At 43.1% G+C, this 26,909-nt stretch overlaps 1 protein-coding gene across 1 annotated transcript in view; it reads right to left on the reverse strand.

The window, feature by feature from the left end:
• Positions 1 to 24,629, reverse strand: part of LOC140725627 (palmitoyltransferase ZDHHC5-A-like) — a 43,029-nt gene extending 18,400 nt beyond the window's left edge. Inside the window, exons 1-2 of the mRNA XM_073041338.1 lie at positions 24,570 to 24,629; positions 2,881 to 3,002 (exon numbers count right to left, since the gene is read on the reverse strand). Coding sequence (XP_072897439.1) covers positions 2,881 to 3,002; positions 24,570 to 24,616 — 169 coding nt within the window. The 5' untranslated portion in view covers positions 24,617 to 24,629. The remainder of the gene's footprint in view (positions 1 to 2,880; positions 3,003 to 24,569) is intronic.
• Between the last annotated feature and the right edge of the window lie 2,280 nt (positions 24,630 to 26,909).

The raw sequence follows: 26,909 nt of genomic DNA on the forward strand, positions 1-26,909 counted from the left end.
CAGTGGTGTTCCACAAGAGTCAGTGCTGGGACCTCTGTGTTTGTGATATATATCAATGATTTGGATAAAAACGAGCTGGGTGGATTAGTCAGTTTGCTGATGATTAGATGTGAACAGTGTAAATCACTATCAAAGAATACTGTGGTATATGGATCAGACACAGATGAGAGCAGATACGTGCCAGATGGAATGCAATCCAGGCAAGTATGAGTTGATGCACTTTGGAAGATCTAACGAAAGGGGAAAGTACACTGTTAATGACAGACCCTTTAATAGCATTGAAGTACGGAGGAGATCAAAGTGGCTACACAAGTGGATAAGGCGGTAAAGAATGCCTGCCTTCACTGGTAGAGGTGACGAGTGTAAGACGAAGGAAATTAGAGAAAATTTCAGTCGGACTGCACTTGGACTATTGCATGTGGTTCTGGTCATGTCATTACAGGAAGGATGGAGAGATTGTGGAGAAGGTGCAGGAGATGTTCACCAGGTTGCTGCCTGGACGTCAGCCTATGAGCTAGAATGAGAGGCTGGACAAACTTGGGTCGATCCACTAGAGAACTGGAGGCTGATGAGAGACTGGGTAGAAGTTTTTAAAATGGAGAGAGGCATAGATGGAGTAGATATTCAGAATCTTTTCCCCGGGGTAAAATTGTCAAACACCAGAGGACATGATTTTAAGGTTAGACGAGGGGAAGTTTAAAGGCAAGATGTGGGGCAAGGTTTTTACACAGAGTTATTCGGAAGGAAAAGATGAATTATGAGAGGAAGCTGGCGACTAATATTAAAGAAGATACTAAAAGCTTTTTTATGTATATATAAAAGGGTAAAAGAGAGTTGAGGGTAGATAGAGGACCAATACAAAATGACCCTGGAGATACTGTAATGAGAGATGCAGAGATTGCAGAGGAACTTAATGCATATTTTCCATTAGTCTTCACAGTGGAGGGCGTCTGTAGTATACTGGACATTCAAGAGTGTCAGGGGAAGTGAAGTTTGTGCAGTGAAAATTACGACTGAGAAGGTGCTTAGGAAGCTTAATGGTCTGAGGTGGATAAATCTCCTGGACCTGATGGAATGCACCTTCGGGTTCTGAAGGAAGTAGCTGGAGAGACTGTGGAGGCATTAACAATGATCTTTCAAGAATCAATAGATTCTGGCATTGTACTAGATGACTGGAAAATTGCAAATGTTACACTGCTATTTAAGAAGGGTGGGAGGCAGTTGAAATGAACCTATAGACCTGTTAGCCTGACTTCAATGGTTGGGAAGTTGTTGGAATCGATTGTTAGGGATGAGATTATGGAGTACGTGGAGGCACATGACAAGATAGGCCAAAGCCAGCATGGTTTCCTGAAAGGAAAATCCTGCCTGACAAACCTACTGCAATTCTTTGAGGAAATTACAAGCAGGGTAGACAAAGGAGATGCAGTAGACATGGAGTACTTGGATTTTCAGAAGACCTTTGACAAGATGCCACACATGAGGCTGCTTAGCAAGATAAGAGCCCACGGAATTACAGTTACTAGCGTGGGTGGAGCATTGGCTGATCGGCAGAAAACAGAGAGTGGGAATAAAGGGATCCTATTCTGGCTGGTTGCTGGTTACCAGTGGAATTCCACAAAGGTTGGTGTTGGGATCGTTGCTTTTTACGGTGTATGTCAATGATTTGGACTACTGTATTAATGGATTTGTGGCTAGATTTGCCGATGATACAAAGATAGGTGGGAGAGTGGGTAGTGTTGAGGAAACAGAGAGCCTGCAGAGAGACTTAGATAGTTTAGGGGAATGGGCAAAGAAGCGGCAAATGAAATACAATGTTGGAAAGTGTATGGTCATGCACTTTGGTGGAAGAAATAAACGGGCAGACTATTATTTAGACAGGGAGAGAATTCAAAATGCAGAGATGCAAAAGGACTTGGGGGTCCTTGTGCAAGATACCCTAAATTTTAACCTCCAGGTTGAGTCAGTTGTGAAGAAGGGGAATGCAATGTTGGCATTCATTTCTAAATGTATAGAATATAAGAGCAGGGATCTGATGTTGAGGCTCTATAAGGTACTTATGAGACCACACTTGGAGTATTGTGTGCAGTTTTGGGCTCCTTATTTTAGAAAGGATATACCGATATTGGAGAGGGTTCAGAGAAGATTCACGATAATGATTCCAGGAATGAAATGGTTACCGTATGAGGAATATCTGGCAGCTCTTGGGCTGTATTCCCTGGAGTTCAGGAAAATGAGGGAGGATCTCATAGAAACATTCAGAATGTTAAAAGGCCTGAACAGATTAGATATGGCAAAGTAGATATGGAAATGGTGAACTAAAATTAATATTGATCTCTTAGAGACCGAGACAGAAAAAAGTACAATGGACGATAATGAAATGATGCACAGTGCTCTGGTGCTCTCAGTAAGGCCTTTACGCAAAACAGCTTAAAATATTACCATTCCTGCAGGCAGTGCATCATCTAGGCAATTACAGAAAGCAAAGTAAGGCAGACAAACATCTCTTTTGCTGACAAATGACAGCCAGAGCCATGCAAAAGGAGTGAATCAATAGCTAGAACCAGAACTAATCCTTAAATATTCCTGGAAAACAGCCTTTATTGCTTACATCATCTACCAGTCTCCCAAAGTACATTTTACAAGCAACAGGCAAACCTCATCTGAAAATAAACATTCCTGACATTGAATTCTGGTGGAATACATGTCCCCCTGTAATCTACTGTTAAAGCCTATAGTTAGAGTGCGTACATCTTGTGATGTGTAGCTATGGGAGAAGTTTTGAGACCACTTATTTTAACAACTGGATTTAGAAAATAATCTCATTCCAATGAACAAAGTTAGAGAGGTTCATTCATGTTTGTGAAAAAAATCTGTTACCTTGTTGTAGAATTCCAGGATCCATTAAACTGGTCATAATAAAACTTGCAAAGCAAAATGCGAACAAAACTCCAGCCACGATTGGGGGGAACAGGGAAACTTCAACCGCCAAGAAAGCACAACTTGAAAAAGAGATACAATTATTTAAAAAAACAATTAAAAATCTGGGGTTGAAAAGATAGTGTCTAAATGTACATCTGAATAACCAAACATGAGGAAATCTGCAGATGCTGGAAATTCAAGCAACACACAAAATGCTGGTGAAACGCAACAGGCCGGGCAGCATCTATAGGAAGAAGCACTGTCGACGTCTCATCAATATATAGAGGCCGCACCGGGAGCACCGGACGCAATATATCACACTAGTCGACTCACAGGTGAAGTGTCGCCTCACCTGGAAGGTCTGACGCAGACTGGGAGACCGTTTCGCTGAACACCTATGCTCTGTCCACCAGAGAAAGCAGGATCTCCCAGTGGCCACACATTTTAATTCCACGTCCTATTCTGATATGTCTATCCATGGCCTCCTCTACTGTCAAGATGAAGCCACACTCAGGTTGGAGGAACAACACCTTATACTCCGTCTGGGTAGCCTCCAACCTGATGGCATGAACATTGGTTTTTTCAAACTTCCGTTAATGCCCCTCCTCCCCTTCTTACCCCATCCTTTATCTATCTATCTATCTATCTATTTATTATTTCCCCTTTTTTTCCTCTCCTTTTTTTCCTCTCTCTTCCCCTCCCACAATCAATCCTTGCCTGTTCTCCATCTCCCTCTGGTGCTCCCCTCCCCCCTTCTTTCTCCCTAGGCCTCCTGTCCCATGATTCTTTCCCTTCTCCAGCTCTGTATCCCTTTTGCCAATCACCACTCCAGCTCTTAGCTTCATCCCTCCCCCTCCTGTCTTATAATCATATAATCATATAACAATCACAGCACGGAAACAGGCCATTCCGGCCCTCCTAGTCCGTGCCAAACTCTTAATCTCACCTAGTCCCACCTACCCGCACTCAGCCCATAACCCTCCACTCCTTTCCTATCCATATACCTATCCAATTTTACCTTAAATGACACAACTGATCTGGCCTCTACTACTTCTACAGGAAGCTCATTCCACACAGCTATCACTCTCTGAGTAAAGAAATACCCCCTCGTGTTTCCCTTAAACTTTTGCCCCCTAACTCTCAAATCATGTCCTCTCGTTTGAATCTCCCCTACTCTCAATGGAAACAGCCTATTCACGTCAACTCTATCTATCCCTCTCAACATTTTAAATACCTCGATCAAATCCCCCCTCAACCTTCTACGCTCCAATGAATAGAGACCTAACTTGTTCAACCTTTCTCTGTAACTTAAGTGCTGAAACCCTGGTAACATCCTAGTAAATCGTCTCTGCACTCTCTCTAATTTATTGATATCTTTCCTATAATTCGGTGACCAGAACTGTACACAATATTCCAAATTTGGCCTTACCAATGCCTTGTACAATTTTAACATTACATCCCAACTTCTGTACTCAATGCTCTGATTTATAAAGGCCAGCGTTCCAAAAGCCTTCTTCACCACCCTATCTACATGAGACTCCACCTTCAGGGAACTATGCACTGTTATTCCTAGATCTCTCTGTTCCACTGCATTCCTCAATGCCCTACCATTTACCCTGTATGTTCTATTTGGATTATTCCTGCCAAAATGTAGAACCTCACACTTCTCAGCATTAAACTCCATCTGCCAACGTTCAGCCCATTCTTCTAACTGGCATAAATCTCCCTGCAAGCTTTGAAAACCCACCTCATTATCCACAACACCTCCTACCTTAGTATCATCAGCATACTTACTAATCCAATTTACCACCCCATCATCCAGATCATTTATGTATATTACAAACAACATTGGGCCCAAAACAGATCCCTGAGGCACCCCGCTAGTCACCGGCCTCCATCCCGATAAACAATTATCCACCACTACTCTCTGGCATCTCCCATCTAGCCACTGTTGAATCCATTTTATTACTCCAGCATTAATACCTAACGACTGAACCTTCTTAACTAACCTTCCATGTGGAACTTTGTCAAAGGCCTTGCTGAAGTCCATATAGACTACATCCACTGCCTTACCCTCGTCAACATTCCTCGTAACTACTTCAAAAAATTCAATAAGGTTTGTCAAACATGACCTTCCACGCACAAATCCATGCTGGCTACTCCTAATCAGATCCTGTCTATCCAGATAATTATAAATACTATCTCTAAGAATACTTTCCATTAATTTACCCACCACTGATGTCAAACTGACAGGTCTATAATTGCCAGGCTTACTTCTAGAACCCTTTTTAAACAATGGAACCACATGAGCAATACGCCAATCCTCCGGCACAATCCCTGTTTCTAATGACATCTGAAAGATCTCCGTCAGAGCTCCTGCTATCTCTACACAAACTTCCCTCAAGGTCCTGGGGAATATCCGGTCAGGACCCGGAGATTTATCCACTTTTAAATTTCTCCTATCATTTCAGATTCCCCCCCCCCACTACTTTCAAATCTCTTAGTATCTCTCCTTTCAGTTAGTCCTGACAAAGGGTCTCAGCCCGAAACGTCGACTGTACTTCTTCATATAGATGCTGCCTGGCCTGCTGCGTTTCACCAGCATTTTGTGTGTGTTATCTGAATAACCAGCCAGTTACCTGCTGGCCAATGTTGCTATTCTGTTCAGAAAGAATAATTTTCATTAGCAGTACTCAAAAACTAAGCAATCATTCTCGTAACTTCAATCGATAGCGTCTTTTTCTTTCTCACTTGTTTCTCTTCACTTATTTCTGGACTGGCATTGTGGATGACCCCACTTGTCACAAGTTGGACAGGTTCATTTCACTGAGAGTAAGAGATAGCCAAGTGTAATATTGCCAGCATGCAAGTCTGACAATTATTACTCCATACTCTTAGTTACCAGTGAAAGAATTTGAAGAGCTCTTGATGATACCATTAAGTGACGACTGCTCACTGGTGTCCTTTCCAGTTCAATTTCAGTTCTGTCACAACTATTTTCTTCTGATCTTGTCACACCCTGATTAGCAATGAATGTATGAGCAAAATGGTGCTGGAAAGAGGAGTAACCGTTGACAATACAGGAAGTATTTGACCAAGTATTGTATCAAAGATTCCACATATGATTAAAGCCAATGGAAGATCTAGCATTTGGTGTGATACCTAATGCAAATAGAAATAGAACCTAGAACATAGAAGGTAGAACAGTACCACATTGGAACAGGTCTTTTGGCCCACAATGTTGTGTTGGACTAATAAAATATCCAGATAAAGTTACCTTTTTTCCCTACACAATGTCCATTTTCTTCCATCTCCTGTACATCCATGTGCCTATCTAAGAGCCTTTGAATGCCTCGACCGTATTTGTTTGCACCACCATCCCAGGCAGCATTTCCCAGGCACTCACAAACTACTCTGTTGTGTAAAAAAGCTTGCTCTGCATATCTCCTTTGAACTTCCAACTCTCATCTTAAATCATGCCTCTGGTATGTTCTATGTTCTATTATGGGAGGCAGGGTTTAAGGGTCAGCACAACATTGTGGGCCGAAGGGCCTGTACTGTGCTGTACTACTTTATGTTCTATGTATTAGACATTTTAACCCTGAGAAAAAGATACTGGCTGTCTACTCTATCTATGCTTATAATCTTATAAACCTCTATCAGATCTCTCGTCAGCCTCAGCCACTCCAGAGATAACAACCCGCGTTTATCTGACCTCTCCTTAAAACACACGTCCTCTAATCCTGGCAGCATCTTTGAAAACCTCTTCTGCACCATGTCCAAAGCCTTAACATCCTTCCCATAATGGGGCAACCAAAACTGAATGCAATATTCCTGATGAGTCCTAACTAGAGTTTTATAAAGCTGCGATGTGTCTTCCAGATTCTTGAACTCATTTTCTTGACTAATAAAGGCAAGCATGCCAAGTATCTTACTTTCTACTCTATCAACCTGTGTAGTCAATTTCTTGGAGCTATGGACATGGGCCCCAAGATCCCTCTGCACATCAACACTGTCTTGAACACAAGTTTCTCTGACTTTTTAAAATCCAGTCACCTCTTGGTCAGGGCAATATTGTAATGTTCCTCAATGAAGTCTTTGGCCTGTTAGTTTCTCCAACAATGACTTGTCCTCAAGTATAATGTCAGCAGTAGGACCATTTATTGCAGCATTCAGAACATACAATACTATGCAAAAATATAGCTAGGAGCCTAAGACTGTATTTATCAACACGGAGCAGAGAGAAAGTTTGTAAATCTGGTGGGAGAAAATGAAGCTGGAATAGCGAGGGTGAACGGTTATAGGACAGGTGGCCGAGAAGGAGTACTAGGGGCAGAGTAACACGGGTGCAGACACACCCAGCATTGAGACACCAGGCAAGGTCATTTAATTCCAAACAATTGGTTTATTGATCATTACAGAATGTCTCTCTGATGCTTTTCATTCCTTCCACTCTTTCTCCCCCTTTCCCAAACAGGATTCTCCTCTCCCTGTCCCCTTCCCATCCCGGTCCACAATAGAGACCTGTATCAGAATCAGGTTTATCATCACTCACATACGTCATGAAATTTGTTTTTTTTTTGCGGCAGCAGTACAGTGCAATGCATAAAATTACTACAGTACTGTGCAAAAGTCTTAGGCACCCTAGCTATATACTATGTGTTTAAGATTTTGTCACATTACTGTGGGCAATAATTAAGTCCCAGATAATGAATGGGCTTTTTTTAGTTTGGAATGATTATATCCTACTAATCCTCATTGGATCTCCTTTTTCACGCCATTAGCAAACTCTGGGTGAAAACTGAGCATTGGTTTAATTGGACCAATCAAACTAACTAATAACTGAACTAGGACACCAAGTGGGTAAAAGTCTCTGAAACACTTACTTTCCGTCCCTAAACAGAATACAACAAAGCTCCAACAACAACATCAACACAAAATGCTGGAAATCTTGTAAAATACACACAAAATACCAGAAGAAATCAACAAGTGAGGTACATCAATGGATGGGGACACAGATTCGGGCTGAGGCCCTTCATCAGGACTGGAAAGGAAGGGGGAAGAAGACAGAATAAGAAGGTGGGGGAAGGAATTGAAGCTGCCAGGTGAGAGGTGAGAACAGGTGAGGGGGAAGATGAGTGGATGTAAGAAGAAGCTCGGAGCTATAGATGGAAGAGCTGAATGGCTGAAGAAGAAGGAATCTGATAGGAGAGTACAGAGGTCCATGGGAGACAGGAAAGGAGGAGGGGCACCTGAGGAAGATGACGAGGGAAAGAGAAGGGGTGAGAGGGGAACTAGAACGGGGAATGGAAAAACAGAGAGGGAGGGGAGAAGTAAATACCAGAAGTTCGAAAAATTGATGTTCACGTCATCAGTTGGAGGCTGCACAGATGGAATATGAGCCTCAACTACTTCCTCCTCACCTTCCAGCAATTCTTTAAATGTTGCCCATCCTATGCAGACCATTGTAAATCGAAGGGCCCCCAGACTGCACTACTCTATTAAAGGTAATACAGAAATAACCTTCTTCTCTTAAAATCGAAGTCCCTTGTTCCAGCACTCCTAGCTGCTCTGTTTAAGCTGGCTCTTCTAAATGTGAGATCCCTTTAGACTTCTATCTTTAATGACTTTATTGCCTCTACAGATCCTAATTTTATGATTCTGACTGAGACCTGGTTAAAGCCAAATGAATACAGCCATTTATCTGAACTGTGTCCCCCTGACTATGACAGTGTTGGCATACCAAGGCATATTGGACCAGGTTGTAGGCTTGCCACCATGTTCTAAAAGCATTTGAGGGGTAGTCTGCTGCCTGTCAACAATTTTTCAAGTTTTGAGGTACATATGTTTGAAATTGTGGTATGGATCCTGTCCTCTGCATTACTATTTGTCACCCTCCTAAATCCAATGTCTTTTCTCTTGGAATTCCCAGAACTCCTATCCTCTATCATATGTCAGACTTCTCATCGCTGCTGATTTCAATATTCATATTAATGGACTCTCAAATGCAAACTCTATGCAGCTGAATTCATGTCTTCTTTTGCCGGTCTCTTAAATTTAAACTATCTCCCTCCAAAAAATAGTTGCCAGGTCAGCTTTTGTGAACTACACTCCTAAACTGTGGAATTCAATACCTAAAATTATAAGGGATGTAGACTCAGGTAGCTCTTTTAAATGCCAGCTCAAAATCTATTTATTTAACCTTCCTTTTAACTAACATCTTCTGTCTTTTATTTTCATGTTTATTTCTTTATTTTATTTTCATATTTGTACTTTTATCCCATTGTAAAACACTTTGAACTACATCATCTGTATGAAAAGTGCTCGATAAATAAGGTTATTGTGATTATTATTATTGTTGTATTTGTGCTTTTTCTCTACTCAAGCTGGTAAAACCTGAGATATGGACACAGCCAAGTATAAACTTTTTTCAATTTTGAGGAAGCTCCGCCGTTGCTAAGCTTCAGACACAACACCCTGAGGCACTGGTGTTAATTACAGGGGACTTCAACCATGTGACTTTGGACAAGACACTACCTGCTTTCTCCCAGTACGTGGATTGTTACACCAGGGGTAACAGGACTATTGACCTGCTGTATGCAAACGTACAGGATGCATATAGTGCATCCCCACTGCCTTCATTGGGGAAAGCTGATCACAACCTGGTTTTGTTACAGTCAAGATATAAATCAATTGTGATGAGGCATCCCACTACCACACGCTCTTTTAGAAAGTGGACTCCTGAAGCTGAACAGGCCCTGAGAGATTGCTTCGGTACTACTAACTGGGATGTACTGCAAGGGGGTCTCTGTGGGGGCGTTGAGGAGGTCACTGAATGCACAACGGACTATATTAATTTTTGTGTGGATGCGGTTGTTCCTGTTAGAACTGTTCGCTGCTATCCCAATAATAAGCCCTGGATCACTAGTCACATCAAAGGCCTCCTAAACCAGAAGAAGAGGGCCTTTAAAGATGGTGATCGGTTGGAGCTTAAAAGAGTTCAGAAGGAACTCAGAGTACAGATAAGGGGGGCAAAGGAGCAGTATAGGAGAAAGTTAGAACAAAAGCTGCAGGAAAAAAGCATGAAAGAGGTGTGGGATGGGATGAAGATCATCACCGGATGTGGTGCAAAGCAGGGGGCAAACATAAGTGGAGATGTGGAGAAAGCGAACCAGCTGAACAACTTCTTCAATAGGTTCGACAGCACAATCTCACCCTCACTGCAGAACTCCACACCAGGCTTACTTCCCTCACAGGAAAATAGCCACTCACAGGAGACCTGGCCCACGCCCAGGTTTACGGCTGCACAGGTGGAAGGTCAACTGAGGAAGATCTGTACCAGCAAGGCGGCTGGACCGGATGGAGTTTCCCCACGATTACTGAGGGCCTGTGCGACTGAACTGGGAGAACCACTACAGCGCATCTTCAACATGAGTCTAGATCAGAGAAGAGTACCCAGACAGTGGAAAACATCTTGTATTGTCCCGGTACCGAAGAAACCACAACCAAAGGAGTTGAATGACTTCAGACCTGTTGCCTTGACGTCGCACGTGATGAAGACCATGGAGCGGCTGATAATACAGAATCTGAGGCCACAAACCAGGCACGCCCGGGATCCGCTTCAGTTTGCGTATAAGGAGAAGGTGGGAGTGGAGGATGCTATCACGTATTTGCTGCACAAATCACTCTCTCACCTAGATGGGGTCAGTTGTGCTGTGAGGATTACATTCCTTGACTTCTCTAGTGCCTTTAACACCATCCAGCCCAAGATCTTAAAGCACAAACTAACGGAGATGGGAGTAGACTCTCACATGGTGGATTGGATAGTGGACTACTTGACAGATAGACCTCAGTATGTGCGGTTGGGAGACTGTAGGTCTGACACAGTGGTCAGCAGCACAGGAGCGCCACAGGGAACCGTACTCTCTCCGGTCCTGTTCACCCTGTACACATCTGACTTCCAATATAACTCGGAGTCCTGCCATGTGCAGAAGTTCGCTGATGACACGGCCATAGTGGGGTGTGTCAGGAATGGACAGGAGGAGGAGTATAGGAAACTGATACAGGACTTTGTGATATGGTGCAACTCAAACTACCTGCGTCTCAATGTCACCAAGACCAAGGAGATGGTGGTGGACTTTAGGAGATCTAGGCCTCATATGGAGCCAGTGATCATTAATGGAGAATGTGTGGAGCAGGTTAAGACCTACAAGTATCTGGGAGTACAGTTGGACGAGAAGCTAGACTGGACTGCCAACACAGATGCCTTGTGCAGGAAGGCACAGAGTCGACTGTACTTCCTTAGAAGGTTGGCGTCATTCAATGTCTGCAGTGAGATGCTGAAGATGTTCTATAGGTCAGTTGTTGAGAGCGCCCTCTTCTTTGTGGTGGCGTGTTGGGGAGGAAGCATTAAGAAGAAGGACGCCTCACGTCTTAATAAGCTGATAAGGAAGGCGGGCTCTGTCGTGGGCAAAGTACTGGAGAGTTTAACATCGGTAGCTGAGCGAAGGGCGCTGAGTAGGCTACGGTCAATTATGGAAAACCCTGAACATCCTCTACATAGCACCATCCAGAGACAGAGAAGCAGTTTCAGCGACAGGTTACTGTCGATGCAATGCTCCTCAGACAGGATGAAGAGGTCAATACTCCCCAATGCCATTAGGCTTTACAATTCAACTGCCAGGACTTAAGAACTTTTTTTAAAGCTATTATTAATGCTTTTTGAGTTAGTGATTTAGATGCATATCATATTATTACTGAGTTAAGTATTGTATGTAATGAGTTTTTGCTACAACAAGTGTATGGGACATTGGAAAAAATGTTGAATTTCCCCATGGGGATGAATAAAGTATCTATCTATCTATCTATCTATCTATCTATCTATCTATCTATCTATCTATCTATCTATCTATCTATCTATCTATCTAACTTTCGGACTATTCTAGTGGTGTTTAGTATTGTGGCTTTCTGCAGATTTATATAAATATTGCTGCGTAGGGTTAATTGTTTAATGCTATTGCAAAGTGACTTTGGGATGATATCAGTTGTAGATATTACCAATAGGACAATCTATACTCTGTTCATGTTTCATAGATTTTCAATTTCCTCTTTTAATTCAGTGTATTCCTGAAATTTTTCACTTATTGATTTTTGTATGTTATGTGCATTTGGAATGGTTATATCTAATAAGTAAGTTGTTCTTGTTTGTTTATCCTATAATATTATATCTGGATAGTTATTATAGTTTGTCCTATCTGTAGTAATGGATTGATTGTAGCACTTTGATTCTAAAAGTGGATCAGGCTTGCATTTATAGAAAGGTGTGGAGTATTTTGTGAGTTTGTATCTTAAAGCAAGATTTTGGTGAATAAAGTTTGCCACTTGATTGTGCCTGTGTAAGTAATCAGATTGAGTTAAACTGCTGCAGGATCCTGTAATGTGTTGGATTGCTTCTGGTTTCTTCTGGCATTTTCTACATTTATTGTTTTAAATTTGTTGGTCTTTTATTGTGTTTTTTTGATTTTTTTTGTGTTAACCACCTGGTCTTATATTACCACAAGGAATATTATATGATATATAAGGACCTAATTAATGTTAATAAATATAATTATATAATAAATAATATAGTTATTATTATTATTTTTGTGTTAATAGAGAATGCCAAGTATGAATGGGAATGTGAAGTTGAATTGAAAAAGGTGGCCACTCAGAAATTCTGTCTTTTATCGCAGATGGAGTGAAGGTGCTTGACGACAACATTGCATTTAGAAGGATGATGAAATTTTCAGAATTCGCAGGGATGAGAGGAGTTATTCAAGAAGCAGAACATCACTCACAAACTTGCCTGGAGTCACATGTCCCTATATCGTATGCCCTAGCAAAAACACCATGGTTAGCACAATGCTATTACTGCTCAGGGCATCGGGGTTCAGAGTTCACTTCTGGGGCCTCTCTAAGTACATTCTCCCCATGACTGAATGAACTTCCTCCAGGTGCTCCAGTTTCCTTCCACTGTCCAAAGAAGTACTGGTTAGTAGGTTAATTAGTCATTGTAAATTGTCCTGTGAAAAGGCTAGGGGTAAATAGATGGGTTGCCTGGCAGTGCAGCACGTCAGGCAGAAAAGGCCTGTTTTACACTGTATCTTGATGTAAAATATAATAAAATTACTATTTTTGTGCACCATGGCTGCAGTTTGAAGTATCTGCAGCTGCATCTCTCTAGTTCATTCATCAGCTCCTCTCTCCCCAGTCACATCCGCAATCGGCAGCAATGATGTGAAAAATCTCCAAGACACACAGCATTCAATAGCAGATGCTTTCAAAGTTCCCACAAAACTAGATCTCAAACTTTAATATATATTATCATTCATATGCTGGCGACTAGAGTCCTGAAACAGGCATTCTATTCCAACCTCTGTCATGGGAACATAGGATCAAGCAGACAGAGGGAAAAATCCAAGGGTAGAAACAGAGAAAACCTACAGCACAATACAGGCCCTTTGGCCCACAAAGCTGTGCCGAACATGTCCTTACCTTAGAACTACTCAGGGTTACCCATAGCCCTCTATTTTTCTAAGCTCCATGTATCCATTTAGGAGCCTCTTAAAAGACCCTATTGTTTCCGCCTCCACCACCGTCGCTGGCAGCCCATTCCACACACTCACCACTCTCTAGGTAAAAAACTTACCCCTGACATCTCCTCTACACCTAAGGGTGTTTTAATTCTTCTTGCCATTCTGGCATGTTGGTCCACAATGAGGCCACTCTCAGAATGAAGAAGTAACTTCTCATATACTGTCTGGGTAGACTCCAAACTAACAGGATGAACATCAGTTTTTCTAACTTCTAGTAATTTTTCCCCCTCCCCCTACTCTCTTACTCCATTCCCTATTCTGGCTCCCCTCTTACCTTTTCTCTTCTCATCACCTGCCCACCACCTCCTCCCGTGCCTCTCCTCCCTCCCTTTCTCCCATGCTCCATGTGTGTGTTGCTCTGAATTTCCAGCATCTGCAGAATCTCATGTGTTTATGCTTTCAAAGCCTCATTGAAGAAAGACAACCCCACTAACTTCTGGGATCTACTGACCCAGGACAGCACAAACTGAAGTATTAGGGGTGCTGATGAGAACCTGGAACCCATGCACTGAGATCATACCGAAGCCTGCTATAGGCGAAGGAAGGAAGCACCTCAAAATCCATCCCTGGAAGAGTCTGTCATTGCCCCATTGATCTCAGAATCAATAAACTGGAAACAAATAACCTGTGATCATGAGGGACTGCTGTAGAAAAAGAACAGATGGTACTTGCCCACAACTTTGAATAACTTTAATAGATGTGTGATGCAGAATATATGGACTGGCTGCATCACGGCCTGCTATGTAAACACCAATGAATGGAAAATCCTACAAAAATTAATGGATACGGCCCTCCCCACCACTGAGCACATCTACATGAAATACTGTCACAGGAAAGCAACACCAATCGTCAGGGACTCTCACCACCAGGACGTGCTCAGGAAGAAGGTATTGGAGCCTCAGGACTCCAGGTTCATGAATAGTTACTATACCTCAATCATCAGGCTCCTGAACCAAAGGGGATAACTTCATGCAGCTTCACTTGCCCCATCATTGAAATGTTCCCACAACCAATGAGGTCACTTTCAAGGAAACCACATCTCATCTTATCAATGCTTATTGCTTACTTATTTATTATTATTATTATTATTATTATTTTTCCTTTTTCTATTTGCACAGTTTTTGTGTTTTGCACACTGGTATTTCATTGATTCTATTATGGATTTATTGAAAATGAACGTATATGGTGACATGTATGTACTTTGACAATAAATTTACTTTGAACATTGAACATGTAGGGTATGCTAACTGCTGATGCCTGACACGCAATAGTTCCACATGATCCATCATTTGTAATCTGAGTATCCTCTAGCTCCAGGCCCTTGTGCACCATCTGGATAGCTATCACAATTTCATCAAAATAGGACAGAATGTTAATGTTCACTCATCTACAACATGGGAAGCATTATCACCTCATCCTCTGCAATGATTCAAAGAGAAGGCCAACCACTATGTCCTGGAACGACCCGATATAAACCAGACCAGCAGTATTACAACGTTCGTGTAGAGCCTCTGATGGATAAAAGTCTTGGATCTATAGAGGTCCTGCATTGAAGGAATCCTATCAATGTGCTTCATTAAATGGCATACAGTATTTTCAATGGAACCATACAGGCAAAAATAAATCAAACTAGATGGCCAAAGCTCGATGAAAAACATGATGTTTGAGAAGCAAAAGCAGTTCTGCAGATATTTAGGGAAGAAACTACACTGGGTAGGGCCACACAACTGAATATCTTGTTGTGAATTGCGGGATGCAAGATGGGACTGTGTCAATGTCTGCAGTCAGGGATGGCTGGGAAGGAAATGACCATCTCAGACAAAACATGCTGCAGTTATTATCTGTCACAGTGAAGACATCATTTCCTCAAAAAAATATACTGGGCACGTTTGTACATTTTACACTGGGAATTTGCACACCTTCTGTCCGCGGAGGGATTGACGTCTGTGGAAAACTTGAATGCAAATGTGTCTCCTCAAATCTGCCTTTGGCCGACCAGATAGATCAGTAGCAGGGAATGTTCTTCTTTCATAGGTGAGTTCATTTGACACCCTGTCCACAACTTCTCTCACGCTTATAGGGCAGAATATTAGCACTTCCTTCTGTATATGAAATACCATGACTGCCCTTTATAAATTCGAACTCGATGCCTGTTCCCAGCTCCGCACCGACAGCTTTGACGACATGCTGCCCTACTACAAACGCAATTTCGTTTAAACTCAAACTTCATGTTATCATAGGCAGCTGACCAATGTTTGGGTTAGTCCTACCCACATCGTACAATTCAATCTCAGAGTTTCTTACGGGAAAGCGAAAAACAAGCCACTACATCCCAGCAACATGCAGGTGGTAAAACAAGCAAGCAGGTTCCTGCGCATCGAGATTCGCCAGCACTTTTTGTCCTCCATTTTCCACTGCTGCTGACAGTTCTGCCATTCGAGGCCAGGTAATGGTAGGAATGCTATTTTTGTTCTTCCCCCACTGGCATTCAGGGAGTTGCACCACACCCGAATACTGCATCACAATCACCATTACCAAAGAGACTATCAGAGACAAAGAGACTATCAGAGACAACATAACTGCAGAAGTGTGTCATAATCACTCATTATCGAACAACTAGGTCACAGTGCCACATTTCCACTGAGATCTATTACTAAGCTCATCCTCATTAGTGATAAATGTAGAACATGAATCAAGGTCCTTGGTAGAACAGGAACAGGCACTGGAGAACAATGGGAGAATTAGGATAATCATCTCTATTGTGGAGTACTGTGGAAATGTGCTGCCTGCAGTCACCTGAGGCCCTTCATTGTTCAGGGTTAACCATGGATGTTGTGCCCTAGCTGTCTACGTTATATGCAAGCCAGGGCAATGACATGGAGAGCAAGCTGTTGCTCATGCCCCAGGGTCCCCCTCTCCACGCAGATGATAAATCCGAAGGATCAGCAGAGACCGACACAGCCTGGCACAAGCTGTATTGCAGAAGTTGCCACTCAGTCGAACTAAATAGGGACTCCAGCTCCGGATTTTTCCTCGGGATTTACCCCTGAAGCTTTCCCCATGTGTGGGCAGAGCCGCAAGGCAGCGGAGATTTGAGATCAGAGGTTTCCTTCTCCGAGAAGAACTGCAAATCACAGCTGACAAGCCCCATCTGCCTGGAGCGACTGGTACCAATAATTCGCTTTTGCCCCTTCTCCTGTCAGTGGCTAAGTCACACATGGCCAGGAGTTGGACTAGATTGTGACAGGCTATTTGAGATGCATGCAATTGGGAGTAGATAATAGGGAATGGGAGCTCATCCTCATTACTCCCTCCCTGGCTATGACAAGCTGAAGGAACTGCAGTCACTAATACTCAAGCCTTATCAGCAAGGGAGATGAGGCTGAGTTGCATCAGCAAGGGAGATGAGGCTGAGTACAGGGCTACGGTGGGAAACTTTGTCACATGGTGCGAGCAGAATCATCTGCAGATTAATGTGAAAAAGACTAAGGAGCTGGTGGTGGACCTGAGGAGGGCTAAGGCACCGGTGACCCTTGTTTCCATCCAAGGGGTCAGTGTGGACATAGTGGAGGATTACAAATACCTGGGGATATGAATGGACAATAAACTGGACTGTTCAAAGAACACTGAGTCTGTCTACAAGAAGGGTCAGAGCCGTCTCTATTTCCTGAGGAGACTGAGGTCCTTTAACATCTGCCGGACGATGCTGAGGATGTTCTACGAGGCTGTGGTGGCCAGTGCTATCATGTTTGCTGTTGTGCGCTGGGGCAGCAGGCTGAGGGTAGCAGACACCAACAGAATCAACAAACTCATTCGTAAGGCCAGTGATGTTGTGGGGGTGGAACGGGACTCTCTGACGGTGGTGTCTGAAAAGAGGATGCTGTCCATCCACTCCATAATGTATTGGTTAGGCACAGGAGTACATTCAGCCAGAGACTCATTCCACCGAGATGTAACACTGAGTGTCATAGGAAGTCATTCCTACCTGTAGCCATCAAATTTTACAACACCTCCCTTGGAGTGTCAAACACCCTGAGCCAATAGGCTGGTCCTGGACTTATTTCCACTTGGCATGATTAACTTATTATTATTTAATTATTTATGGTTTTATATTGCAATATTTCTTCACTATTCTTGGTTGGTGCAACTGTAACGAAACCCAATTTCCCTCAATAAAGTATGTCTGTCTGTCTGTCTGTCAAATGATAATATAGTCTTAAGAAGGATCGAAGGAAGTCTTCTGACAACAGAGGGTAAAGTCATTCCAAAGTTCAAACTCATTAAATAAAACAAGTCTAAAAATGTGTTGAAACAATGTTTACACACATTTAATTAATGATCATGTCCTGCTGGATGCTAAAATCTGAAGGAGAAGTTTGAAGGTACAGTGTGTGGAATTCTCCAAAGAATCAGGACAAACCTAGTGATGTGCCATCAATAACTCACTCTGAGATGTAAAAGCGAGGTATCGGCTTTTATTGATTGGAAGAAGGAACGAGCAGTGAGTGACCACCATACTACATCCTGGAGACTGAGAGGCCGGGCTCAGACCTCCATCACCTTTATACAGGGATCTGTGGGAGGAGCCACAGGAGCAGTCATCAGGGGGCGTGTCCAGACAGGTATATGTAGTTCACCACACCTAGTGAACTATTTTCCTTTTGACATTTAAAATTACTGTGGGTAAATAAACACCAACATAAGACTTCTCAAAAACTACTTAGAGGTTTCTAACAGAATCATCCGATACCACGTATCAAATTCAGGTTCAGATTTATGTATCACAAGTGCATTGAAGCATACTGTGAAATGCGTTGTTTACGGTAGCAACCAACAAAACAGAGATATGCTGGGGTCAGCCTGCAAGTGCAACCTCACATTCATTCGGCAACATGTATTCTATTTCCGACAATGTTCGTTCTATAGTTGGGGGGACAGTAGGCGATTCTGTGGATGCAAAAAGGAAACACGGATGGCAGTTTGCCTCCCAGGTGCCAGGGTCCGCAATGTTTCTGGATGCGTCCACAACATCCTGAAAGGGGAGGGCGAGCAGCCAGAACTCGTGGTACATTTTGGTACCAGCGACATAGGTAAAAGGGGAGAGGGCCTGAATACAGGGAGTTAAGAAGGAAGCTGAGAAACAGCACCTCAAGGGTAGAAATCTCAGGATTACTGCCTGTGCCACACGGCAATGAGGGTAGGAATAGACTGAGGTGGCAGATAAATGTGTGGCTGAAGAATTGAAGCGGGGGGTAGGGATTCCGATTTTTTGGATAATTGGGACCTCTTCCAGGGCAGGTGTGACTATACAAAAAGGATGGGTTGCACTTGAATCCAAGGCGGAACCAATATTTTTGTGGGCAGGTTTACTAGAGCTTTTGGGAGTGGTTTAAAAATTTATGGCAGTGGGATGGGAACGAGTGTGATAGAGCCAAGGATGAGCCAGCAGGTTTACAAGTAGACGATGGAAGTAACATGAATGTAAGGAAGGACAAGTCAAAGACTGGGTCCAAATTTTACAGAGCAAGGAGTTAAATTGTACCACAGAGGCAAAAGTCAAAAGGACAGAAAATGCAGAATAGAAAGTGCTATATTTAAATGAGCTTAGATTTCGGAATAAGGTGGATGAACTCATGGCGCAATTAAAGATTTGTTGGTATGACATTGTGGGCATCACTGAGTTGTGGATGAAAGAAGGCCATAATTGGGAGCTTACATCAAAAGATATAACTTGTATCGAAAGGACAGGCAGGAAGACAGAGATGGTGGTGTGGATTTGTTGGTAAGAGAGGGAATTACACCTTTAGAAAGAGGTAACATAGGTTCAGAGAATATTGAATCTTTGTGAGTGGAGTTAAGCAACTGCAAGGGTTAAAAACCATTACAGGAATCGTATATAGGCCTCCAAATTGTAGCCAAGATGTGGGGTTGAGATTGCAAAGGGAGCTGCAAAAGGCATGTAATAAGGGTAATGTTACAATTGTGACAGGGAACTTCAATGTGCAAGGGGATCGGGAAAATCAGGTTGGTGTTGTATTGCAAGCAAGGGCTTTTGAATGCCTACGAGTTGGCTTTTTAGAGCAGCTTGTGCTTGGGCCTACTCGGGGAAAGGCTGTCTTAGACTGGGTGTTGTGTAATAACCCAGATTTTATTAGGGAGCTTAATGTAAAGGGATCCTTAGGAGGCAGTGATCATAATATGATTGAATTCATGCTACAATTTGAGAGGGAGAAGCATAAGTCACATGTATCAGTATCGCAATGGTATAAAGAGAATTACAGAAGTAAGAGAGAGGAGTTTGTCCAGGTGGATTGGAGGAGGATACTGTCAGGGATAACGGCAGAGCAGAGAGGCTGAAGTTTCTTGGAATGGTTCACAAGGCGCAGGATGGATATGTCCCACAGAAGTTCTCAAATGGCAGGGGTAGGCAACTGTGGCTGACAAGGGAAGTTAAGGACTGCATAAAAGCCATGGAAAGGGCTTATAAGGTAGCAGAAGTGAGTGAGAAGTTGGATGATTGGGAAGCTTTAAAAATCTGATGAAAGATAACCAAAAAAAGCTATAAGAAGGGAAAAGATGAAATATGCGGGCAAACTAGCCAATGATATCAAGCAGGATGCCAAAAGATTTTCAGTTATATAAAGAGTAAAAGGGTGGTGAGAGTTGATATTGGACCACTTGAAAATGATGCTGGTGAGGTAGTAATGGGGAACAAAGAAATGGCTGATGAACTTAATGGGTACTTTGCATCTGTCTTCAATGTAGAAGACATTAGCAGTTGCCAGAGGTCCGTGAGTGTCAGGGAGCAGGAGTGAGTGCCACTGTTATTACAAAGGAAAACGTGCTCGGCAAGCTCAAAAGTCTTAAGGTGGATAAGTCACCTGGACCAGATGGACTACATCCCAGAGTTCTGAAAGAGGTTGCTGAAGAGATAACGGATGCATTGGTCATGATCTTTCAAGAATCACTTGATCTTGGCATGGTCCCAGAGGACTGGAAGATTGCAAATGTCACTCCACTCTTTAAGAAGGGAGGAAGGCAAAAGAAAGGAAATTATAGGCCAGTTAGCCTAACCTCAGAGGTTAGGAAAGTGTTGGAGTCTATTATTAAGAATGAGGTTTCAGGGTACTTGGAGACTAATGATAAAATAAGTCAAAGTCAGTATGGCTTCTGTAAAGGGAAATCTTGCCTGAAAAACCTATTAAGAGTTCTTTGAGGAAATAACAAGCAGGGTGGACAAAGGAGAGGCAGTGGATGTCATTTACTTGGAATTTCAGAAGGCATTTGATAAGGTGCCACACGTGAAGCTGCTTAACAAGATAAAATCCTATGGTGTTACAGGGAAGATACTGGAATGGATAGAGGAATGTCTGACAGGCAAGATGCAGTTTGTGGGAATAAAAGGGGTCTGTTCTGGTTGTCTGCCAGTGGCTAATGGTGTTCCTCAGCGGTCAGTGTCAGGACTGCTACTTTTCACATTGTTAATTGATGGCTTTGTCGCAAAGTTTGCAGATGATACGTGGATAGGTGGAGGAGTAGGCAGTGCTGAGGAAACAATGTGATTGCAGTAGGACTTAGACAAGTTGGAAGAATGGGCAAAAAAGTGGCAGATGGAATACAGTGTTGGGAAATGTATGGTAGTGCATTTTGGTAAAAGGAACAATAGTGCAGACTATTATCTAAATGGGGAGAAGGTTCAAACATCAGAGGTGCAGAGGGACCTCGTGCAAGACTCCCAGAAAGTTAATTTACAGGTTGCGTCTGTGGTAAAGAATGCAATGTTGACATTTATTTCAAGGGGAATAGAATAAAAAAGCAAGGAGATAATGCTGAGGGTTTATAAGACACTAGTCAGGCTGCACGTGGAGTTGCATATCTCAGAAAGAATGTGTTCTCATTGGAAAGAGTCCAGAGTATGTTCATGAGATGATTCCAGGAATGAAGGGGTTAACATATGAGGTGGGTGGGAAGGTTGGCAGCTATTGGCCTGTACTCACTGGAACTTAGAAGAATGCAGGGGGATCTCATTGACACCTATTGAATGTTGAAAGGACTAGATAGGGTGAATGTGGAGAGAATGTTTCCTATGGTGTGGGGGTATCCAGAACTAACGGGCACAGCCTCAAAATTGAGGGACGGCCCTTTAGAACAGAGGTAAGGAGGAATCCTTTAGCCAGTGAGTAGTGAATCTATGCCACAGATTGCGGTGGAGGCCAAGTCCGTGGGTATATTTAAGGTGAAAGATGATAGTTTCCTGATTGGTTATGGCAACAAAGGATATGGTGAGAAGGCAGGTGTATGGGATTGAGTGGGAAATGGGATTAGCCATGATGGAATGGTTAGCAGACTCGATGGGCTGAATGGCCAAATTCTGCTCCTATGTCATTTGGTTTTATGGTCTAACATAGCATAGTAATAGACCAGCTCTGGTAACAATGACATTGTCATCCCTTTACTCAAAGGACGATGGTTGTGATGGTTGGAGGTCAATCATCTCATCCTCAGGACATCACTGCAGGAGCTCCTCAGGGAAGTGTCCTAGAACCAACCATCTTTGACTGCTTCATCAATGATCTTCCTTCAGTCATAAGTTCAGAAGTGAGGATGTTCGCAGATGACTGCACAATGTTCTGCACCATTTGTGACTCCTCAGGTAGTGAAGCAGCTCATACCCAAACGGAGCAGGACCTGGACAATATCCAGGCTTGGGCTGACAAGTGGCAAGTAACATTCGAGCCACACAAGTGCCAGGCAATGATCATCTCCACCAAGAGAGGTTCTAACTATGGTCCCTTGAAATTCAGTGGAATCACCATCACTGAATTCCCTACTATCAATATCCTGGGGGTTACCATTGACAACAAACTGAACTGGTCTAGCCATATAAACACAGTGGCTACCAGAGCAGGTCAAAGGCTAGGAATCCTGTGTAACTCACCTCCTGACCCCAAAGCTTGTCCACCATCTACAGGGCTCAGGTCAGGAGTGTAATGGAATATTCACCACTCGCCTGGATGAGTGCAGCTCCATCAACACTCAAGAAGCTTGACACCATCCAGTACAAGGTAGCCCACTTGATTGGTACCCCTTCCACAAGCATCCAATTCCTCCACCATTGATGAACAGTTGCAGCAGTGTGTACTATCTCCAAGATGCACTACAACAACGCACCAAAGTTCCTAAGGCTGCACCTTCCAGACCCACAACCACGACCATCTAGAAGGACGAGAACACCACCACTTGGAAATCCCCCTCCAAGTCACTCACCATCCTGACTTGGAAACATATCGCCGTTTCTTCATTGTCACTGGGTCAAAATCATGGAATTCCCTCCCTAACAGCACTGTGGGTGTACCTACACCTCAGGGACTGCAACGGATCAAGAAGGCAGCTCATCACCACCTTCTCAAGGGCAACTAGGGATGGGCAATAAATGCTGGCTTAGCTGGCGATGCTCACATCCTCTAAGTGAATAAATAAATAAAATGCGTATTTCTCTTGGTGGGATGCTCACCGAATCATTGTGTCTTTAACATGTTGCTGTCATTGAATAAAGGCATATTAAAATACATAATGCTTAATTAATTTGTACAGACAGGGACCTAAAAGTGCTCACCATATTTCAAGTGCAGTCTGACGATTGCCTGGTCAGACCAGTTCAGCTGTTGGACCTGAGTCTCTGCTGTGTGACTCTATGATTATGACTCGGGCGCTGTGGCAGGGTCAGGTACTGTAAAATAGATGATTTTTTCCGGAAATACAGACACTGAGGAAATTAATGCTGACTCAGACGTTTGAGATTTATGCCGGGTTTCACATTCAGTAAAAAAGCAATGGCACGATGTGTTCACCTCGTTGATATATATTCTCTGAGGTATCCTCAGCAGATTTCAGAGCAGGAATGTCTTATGACTCAACGTCGTTTTTTTCTCATTGTAGCAGTCTCCAGAGCATATGTGACACTTGCGAGCTGGCCAAGAACAGAAAAGCTCTTTGACCTGCTGGAGTGAAGAATGTCCTTACTGAACCCAGATCCGAATCAGGGACGTGAAGCAGAAAAACAATAAGATTTAAACACTATATTAAAAATAAAACAAAAATTGTGAAAGAGAAAAATCAAGTTCAAGTTTAATTGTGATTCAACCACACATGAATACCAATGAATACGGCCAAATGAAACAACATTTTTCCAGGTGTCAAGGTGCAAAACACAGGACTAACAGTCACATAGGACACAGCATAGGACACATGGAAGATAACGAGTACGTATAAAGTATCAGTAAAAATACAGTCGCACAAAAACTATAGTGCAGGACCCTGAGTCTGCCCCTGCTGTTCACCAATAAATCAGTGAATCAGACTTGCAGTATTCCACATTAACAATGTCCAATAGGGTCTCATAATCACAAGAAAAATGACTAAGAAGATCAGTGTCCAGCACATAGTTCTCCGCAACTTCTGTCATCTTCAAGGGGATCCCACCACCAAGCACATCTTTCCCTCCTCCCCCCACTCTCCGCTTTCGGCAGAGATTTCTGCCTTCACGGCTCCCTGGTCCATTCGTCCCTCCCCCCCACCCCACTAGTTCTCCCTCCTGGTACTTATCCTTGCAAGTGGAACAAGTGCCACACCTGCCCCGACATCAGGTAAGGCGACACTTCACCTGTGAGTCTGTTGGGGGTCACCTACTGTATCCTGTGTATTGGTGGGACCCAACATAGATTGGGAGACTGCTTCGCCGAGCACCTACGCTCTGTCCTCCAGAAGAAGCGGGATCTCCCATTGGCCAGCCATCTTAATTCCACTTCCCATTCCCATTCCAACATGTGAGCCCACGGCCTCTTCTACTGTCACGATGAGGCCACACTCAGGTTGGAGGAGCAACACTTTATAATCTGTCTGGGTAACCTCCAACCGGATGGCATGAACATTGATTTCTCAAACTTCTGCTAATTACCACCCCCCTTCACCCATTCCCTATTCCCTTTTCCCTCTCTCACCTTAGCTCCTTACCTGCTCATCACCTCCTCCTGGTGCTCCTCCCTTCCCTTTTTTCTCATATCCTCACCGATTAGATTTCCCCTCTCCAGTCCTTTATCTCTTTCACTCTTCAACTTCCCAGCTCTCTACTTCACCACTGCCCCTCCCAGTTGCACCCATTTCCTTGTACTTCCTCCTCCCCTCCCCCCCACCTTCTAGCTCTGACTTATCTTTTTTTCCAGTCCTGATGAAAGGTCTCAGCCCAAAACATCGACTGTTTACTCTTTTCCATAGAGGCTGCCTGGCCTGCTGAGTTCCTCCAGCATCTTGTGTGTGTGTTGCTTGGATCTCCAGCATCTGCAGATATTCTCGTGTTTAAGAAGGTCAATTGTTGTTAGACTGCACGCCGCTTTCATGCACCGACTGCGATCGAGCATGCCTCCATCTTACCACAATGGCCATGGAAGAAAGATTATAGAGATATACAGGAAATGTCAAAACAATTACCTATATTGCTGTATTTTAAATCTCTGACATGTTTTCTTTTGAGAACATTAATTTTTCATGGATCAAGATTGTTCTGTTGTATTGGTAATTTTATTGCAGTTAACAATGAAAAGTCATTTGTATCCTAGGAACATTAGAGAGCAGAGCAGGAGTATCCCATGGTCCAGTAACTAATGAGATCACAGCTGATCAGACCATGGCATCAGCACCACTTTCCTGCCTGTTTCCGTAGATCTTGACTCTCCAGGTATCCCTCTCGCTCAGCCTTGGACAAACCGAAATGACTTAAGCCCTTTGGGGAGAGAATTCCAAAGATCCAAGACACTCTCAAGAGAGGAAAATCTCTGCTTGAATGGGCATGCAGAGGTTAGATTCCAGATTTCCTCATGTAACGGCCTTTTCGTCCCAGGAATAAGTTGGTGAACACCATTGGATCAATTTAACCAATTGGTCATTGTAAGTTGTCCCTGATTAGGTTAGAGTTAATTGGAGCTATGGGTTTGCTTGGTTCGAAGGGCTGGAAAGGGCCTCATCTGCACTGTATCGCTAAATCAATCAATCATTCAATCTGACAGAAATGACTGTGGCAGTCTATCCAGAGGAGAAGGTGGGAACGTCTGACATCATCGTCCACAGTTCAGCACTTAACTGTGATTGTTAGTTTGCTGTCAAATCTCCAGCATTTGAGTGAACATCACCACCCTCACCATTAGTCTTATTTGTAAAATCCCGTCTATTAGCAAAGTGAAGAGTTAAGTGTTGAGTGCCTGCACTCATCCTCTTTATCACAAGATGGCACTATTGTAATATAAATAAAAGCAGGCTGTTCGCATGGTTCCCTTCTATAACACTACCAGGAAATCAAATGCAGAATGATCATAATGCCATTAATTTCAAGATAATTATGGAGAAGGATAGGTCTGGTCCTTGGGTTGAGATTCTAAATTGGAGAAAGGCCAATTTTGATGATATCTGAAAGGATCCGGCCAATGAGGACTGGGACAGACTGTTTTCTGGCAAAGGTGTACTTGGTAAGTGCAAGGTCTTCAAGAGTGAAATTTTGAGAGTATGGAGTTTGTACGTTCCTGTCAGAATAAAAGGTAAGCATAACAGTTATAGGGAACATTGGTTTTTGAGAGATAGTGAGGCCCTGGTTAAAAAAAAAAGAGGCATAGGCAGGCTGGAAGTACTTGAGGAGTATTCCAGAGAAATGCCAGAGAACACATAAGAATGAAATCAGGAGGGTGAGGTTGCCTGAGCAGACTGGGTGAGGAGAATCCCAAGGGATTCTGCAGATATACTAAGAGCAAAAGGATAGCAAAGGACAAAATTGGTTCTGTGGAAGATCAGAGTTGTGCATGGAGCTGAAAGAGAGGAAGAGATCTGAAATGGATTTTTTTGTATCTGTATCTACTTGGGAGATGGACCCAGAGTAGTGTGGCTATGGATCGTATACAGATTATAGAGGAGGAAGTGTTTGTTGTCTTGAGGCAAATTAGAGTGGATTTATTCCCAGGCGCTGACAAGGTGTTCCCTTAGATCATGTGGGAGGCAAGTGCAGACATTTCAGGGTCCCTAGCAGAGATATTTAAGATGTCCTTAGCCATGGTGAGGTGCCAGAGGATTGGAGGATAGCTAATTTAGTTCCATTGGTTCAGAAAGGCTATAAGAATAATCCAGTAAATTATAGGCCAGTAAGCCTGACATCAGTAGTGGGAAAGTTATTGGAAGGTATTCTAAGGATTTATAAGTATTTGGATAGACCTGGACTGATTGGGGATAGTCAACAAGGCATTGTGTACGGTAGGTTGTATCTATCCAATCTTAGGGAGATTTTTGAGGAGGTTACCAGGAAAGTTGGTGAAG

Source organism: Hemitrygon akajei, chromosome 3 (assembly GCF_048418815.1).
Source record: "Hemitrygon akajei chromosome 3, sHemAka1.3, whole genome shotgun sequence".
NCBI classification, from domain to species: domain Eukaryota; kingdom Metazoa; phylum Chordata; class Chondrichthyes; order Myliobatiformes; family Dasyatidae; genus Hemitrygon; species Hemitrygon akajei.